Below are 5,196 nucleotides of genomic sequence, written 5' to 3'. Positions count from 1 at the left end.
GAAGCTCTACTTAGAACCTTCTTAAGATCCAATAGTGCAAAATGCAAATTCTTGCAATTTTTTGACTGGTCTTAAGATTTTGATCAGGAGTGTATTTGGTTGTGGCTGACTTCTTTGCGGCCTCATCCTGGTTGCCATTTGTCTGCGGTATACCAAAGTACATGTAGCTGTCCTGAACATCTGCAATGTTGCCTTCAGGTAGTTCAACCCCTTCAGTTGTGATCACCTTGCCTCTCTTGGATATCATTTGGCTGCACTTATCAAGTCCGAATGACATATTAATGTCCTTGCTGTATATCCTGGTGAGGTGGAGCAGTGAGTCAATGTCTCGCACACCTTTGGTAAACAGCTTGATGTCATTGATGTAGAGGAGGTGACTGATGACTGTTCTACTTTGGAACCGGTATCCATAGCCACTCTTTGCAGAACAGGAATGGGGAGAAATAATCAACTTGTCACATTTGAGGCTGATTTGTGCAATTGGCTTTTGATTGGCCTCTAGAGTTGTCTTCCACATTCCCATTGAGTTCTCATTGAAGGCTCTGAATGTCATGTTGATGTTATACAGTTTCAACACTCCAGTATCCATGTGTGGGGCATCGAGTCATAGGCTTTCCTGTAGTCAATCCAGGCGGTGCACAGGTTTGAGTGTCTGCTCTTACAGTATCGAGCTACTGTTCTGTCAGCTAGTAGCTGGTGTTTGTTTGAATTCTTTTCTGTCCCTTGTTCAGGTATTAGCACATGCGCCTATTCGTCTTTGTCACTATGATGCCTGACAGGAGCTTCCATGTTGTACAGAGGCAGGTGATTGCCCAGTAGTTGGATGGAATTGCACCTTTCTGGGGGTCTTTCATGATTAACACTGTCCAGCCTTGGGTCAGTCACTCAGGGTGGGTCCCTTTCATTACCAGCTGGTTCATTTGTGCTGCTAGGCATTCATGGAGAGCAGTTAGTTTTTTTTAGCCAGTAAGTGTGGATCATATCAGACTATTTGCAGTTTAGTTATTTGTTCAAACTAATATTTTTTAAGAGTTGAGTGTTAAAAGGAAATTTTCAGTAGTTTTACTTAACCCTCCTGTTTCCTTCAAGTCAAAGTGGCGAGCGGTTACAAGGGCTTTTCTGCCTTGCTTCTTCTACCTCTATTTTGAAGGCTTCAGGAGGGTTAAAACTTAAACCTAGTAAATTCTGATTCAAGTAACACACTAAACTATAATAGAAACATTAAAGGAATTGAAGGCTTAACATTCCTTGAAGGAATGCATATTACCCTTACCCTGCCAACACTACATATTTAAAAAAAAAAAAAAGATTTTCTGCTGCATTTGCACCTTCTTTCCACACACAAATGACAAAAAGCAAAATTTTTAAAAACACTTTTCAGAGTGTAGAATTTTCTAAATTTTGTTTTTGTATGTGTTATAGTTAACCTGGCAGAAATAATAATATATTCCTACAGGGAAATTACTTTAGTGAGCTGCAGCAGCTATTTGTACATGCCTAGAATTCGGTGTTAAAAACTGTGCAATGAGAAAATGATAGTGATGTTGTCATGTTGGGTGGAGAAGGAGGCAAACCCAGAGCACAGACTAATGGCAAGAACTAAAAGAAAACTAATTTATTCAACATAAAAGAACAAAAAAAAAGGGGCTGACGTGGCAGCAAAACTAAACAAAACAGAATCCAGGAACTGAAACATGAGCAAACATGAGAGACAAGACAAGCTGAGCAACCAGATAGCACATTGGAGTGACAATGAACCAGCAGTGAGTGGAGGAGATGACTGGGTTTTAAAACAGAGAGTAATTAGGTGAAGTGGGCACAGGTGAGTGATAACAACTAGGATCAGGTGAAGATGGGCATGGCAGGAAAACAAGAGATTGATTGAGGAGAAGTGAATGATGACAGGAAACAAAGACATGAGGAACAAGAACTGAACTAAGACAAGGCTAACAAAGATAACTGAATAAAATAAACAATAAACTCAAACTGAAACCTGAAGACAATAAAAGCAATAAATTGAATACAAAAACACAAAGAAAACCCAAATCCTGACAGATGTAAACATTAAAAATAAAATAGCGGAGTTGCTGTAGTTTTTTTAGATTAGAGTAGTTATAAGATTTAAAAACACTGTAGCTTTTTACTGTCAGCTGGTTAGAGTGGTAATGACTTAACTCAGGCCTCTGCAACATTTACAGTCCATGAACCATTTCTGCACCTTTACTCACTAAGTAAAATCTGCCTAGTCTCAAAACAAGCTAGAATTATGTTAGCAGCCTCTGTGCTTCTTAACTTGAGATCTGTAGTTAACAAGTTAAGCTTCTTAACAAGCTTCTGTGCAAAAAGCTTGAAAAAAATACAACTTATTAAGTTTTTTTTAACAAATACTGCAAATAGAAACTATTATTTATTACATTTAAAAATAAGAAAATATCTGATAAACAGCTGACATTTATTGGTATTTTTTATGTTTTAGGTCAAAAGAAAAGACCATATTCATATTTAATTGTAACTTCCTGAATTTTAAAAAATGAAAACAAAATCCTTGATTTACATAACTTTTTGTTTGTATGAGAGATACACCTTTAATTATTATTATTCTTAATATTATCTATCTGACTTGCCATATTTTTGCTGAGCTCCTTTTTTCAAGAACTAATTTGCAAAACTTCACTTTGTTTTTCTTCTCAGAAACTTGCATCAAACGTATTTTTAATTTTCTGCTGGATTTGAGAAAAAGCTCAATCTGTGGGCTGGTAGTTGGATCGATGATTATTTAGCAGGCTGATAAACTACTAGCATGACCGCATCAATATGTTTTGCTCGTTGTATTAATAGTTTCTTCACATATTTGCATCTGCATTAAGTCATTGTTATTTTCTTTTCGGTGTCAGTGACAAAGGTCTACAGGGGCAGTAGCACACTGATTGTTCTGATTATGTGCCTGTCTTCATTTTCTAAAGTTGATGCACTAAGTTTGGTAAATAAAAATTGTAGAATAAATACATACATATACAATACATATTCTCTGTCAAGAAAACTTTTTTTTTCTTTTTTCCAGGCACATATCGTTGTGATGTGCAGGACACCAACTACCACAGAGTGAAGAGGGTTTATTGGGGGATTCGAGTTTTACCCACTGGGGTCATCGACCTGGACTATGAAAGCTCTCTTACACAGTGGGAACTAACCGAAAGCCAGCAGAACCTTGGTGTACCACACCTGACCCCAGGGAAACTTCTTCTTTATGCAGTACAGTTTGGTTTTACGAATCAAAACAGTGTTTAATTTCCAGAACTAAAACATCAATCTGACTCATCAGCAGTTTGTTGTGTCTAAACATACAGGTGGTGATTGGTTTGATTCTCACAGGATTCTCAACTGGACTGCTGGGCATCTACAGGACCTTAGCTCTGAGAGGAAGACACAAAAAAGACACATATTGATTTCTCCAACTATATTTTTTTTTGTTAAAAAAATAAATAAACCTAGAAACAAAATTATTTGTGTCACTCAACTTTGTACTGATAAAGAGGAAAGTTAAATACTTGCAAAGGTGTGGCAAAACGTGTGTGGCTCAATGGATAGCTGTGGCTCAGTGATTAGAGCAGTCGTCCTTCAACAGGACAGCTGGAGGTATAATTCTATCAGTATGCCACATGTCAAAGTGTTCCTTGGCAAGACACTGAACCCTTCCTGTCTCTGATATTTGTCCAATGAAAGTGGCCTAAAGCACTGATTAGACTCCATAGAATGATTTATTCAGGTTAGTTTTGTAGAGATTCAGTGCTGTATGAATGTGTGTGTGTGGATGGGTAAATGAGGGCACAGATTGTTTTGTGAGACTCTTTCAGTGGCCTGATTGGCTAGAAAGGCACTATATAAGTACAGTCCTTTTACTTTTTACCTTTATTTAACTTTTACTTGTGTAAATGTTCTGTAATAAATGTGTTTAGTGCAATTTAGTTGTGCTCAAGAAGGTGGCAGTATTGGTTCATGTGGAAGTGGGTTAAGAAGACCTACAGCCTACAGTGACCATTACCTTCTATATGGTGTCAGATGTCAGCCACTCAAAAATCAGGCTGATGAAGAGGAGGACACAGAGACAAAGCTTTTATAAACCAACATGTAGCCTTTTAATGGATTTATAATCCTGAACACGTCAGAAAGTTCAGTTAAGGCATGCTAAAGGATAGAGAAAAAAATGCTTTTAGATGTGTTTCAAAAATAAAACAGCAGACAGTGTAACACTTTTAAAATACAAAATAAAATTTTCACTTTACATTCATGAAAACATTTTCATAAAACACTTCTTCTAAATGAAAATGACATTCTTAAAAGAAATGTAAATCGTTCAATGCATGCTAAGGTTTTAAGGGAAAATCTCATGAAATCTGTTTCCACTCAGAGTATGTGTTGAGAGTGACTTTCTGGTACTACCACACCCAATCAGATCCCCATATCTATAGAAATAACTGAGTTATAGCTATTTTGATGATGGATAAGTTTCATTGGGTATTATGGGCATCTTGAGTTAGGTTAACCCCAAAAGATAATCAACTGTAGATGAACTTCTATTGATTACTTTCTGAAAGTTATATTAAAGTCTGTCCAGTGGCTCACAAGATATCTTGCTAACCATCTAATGCACACAAAGGCAATTACACAATAACCTGCCTTTCATGAGATTAAAGTATGTTATTTGTACATAACAACAAAGGAATCACATGATGTGATATTGTTTCCTGATATGATATTTTTGCTTACCTGACATTAGATTTCTGTGAAATCACAATCCAAAAAAAAATGCTAGGTATTCTTTGGCGAATTAGGGCTCAAAAACAAATATAAGTGACATAAAAGAAAAGATCTGAGTAAATTCAAGTTGGTTAAACTAGAGTACAAACACTCTGACCTTTGAACTATGTTGGAAGTTCTCAGTTAAAAAAGACAAATCAGTTACAATGAAACACCAAGGGATTCTATAAGGCATCATAAAATACATCACCAGGAGAAAACCACAAGCTATGCTAGCTAGAGCTAGCAAACTGGGGTTTTTGTTATGTTTTTTTAATGAAGAGTTCTCACTCTTGCGCTGCAGAGACAGGAGACAGTGCCACTTTCAGGCACTGCTCTCCTGCACCTCCTGCTGGCCTTAAAAAAATAACCTTAAAAAAAGAGAAGATAAATAAGTGT

The 5,196-nt window shown here is 36.7% G+C and overlaps 1 protein-coding gene across 1 annotated transcript in view; it reads left to right on the top strand.

Annotated features, from left to right (window-relative positions):
- Positions 1 to 3,489, top strand: part of tmem81 (transmembrane protein 81) — an 8,952-nt gene extending 5,463 nt beyond the window's left edge. Inside the window, exons 4-5 of the mRNA XM_017439819.3 lie at positions 3,062 to 3,252; positions 3,348 to 3,489. Coding sequence (XP_017295308.2) covers positions 3,062 to 3,252; positions 3,348 to 3,446 — 290 coding nt within the window. The 3' untranslated portion in view covers positions 3,447 to 3,489. The remainder of the gene's footprint in view (positions 1 to 3,061; positions 3,253 to 3,347) is intronic.
- Positions 3,490 to 5,196: the final 1,707 nt, after the last annotated feature.

The sequence above is a fragment of the Kryptolebias marmoratus genome, linkage group LG8 (genome assembly GCF_001649575.2).
Source record: "Kryptolebias marmoratus isolate JLee-2015 linkage group LG8, ASM164957v2, whole genome shotgun sequence".
Taxonomy (NCBI): domain Eukaryota; kingdom Metazoa; phylum Chordata; class Actinopteri; order Cyprinodontiformes; family Rivulidae; genus Kryptolebias; species Kryptolebias marmoratus.
The sequence above is the reverse complement of the archived record's forward strand: the minus strand, read 5'-3'. Positions and strand labels throughout refer to the sequence as shown.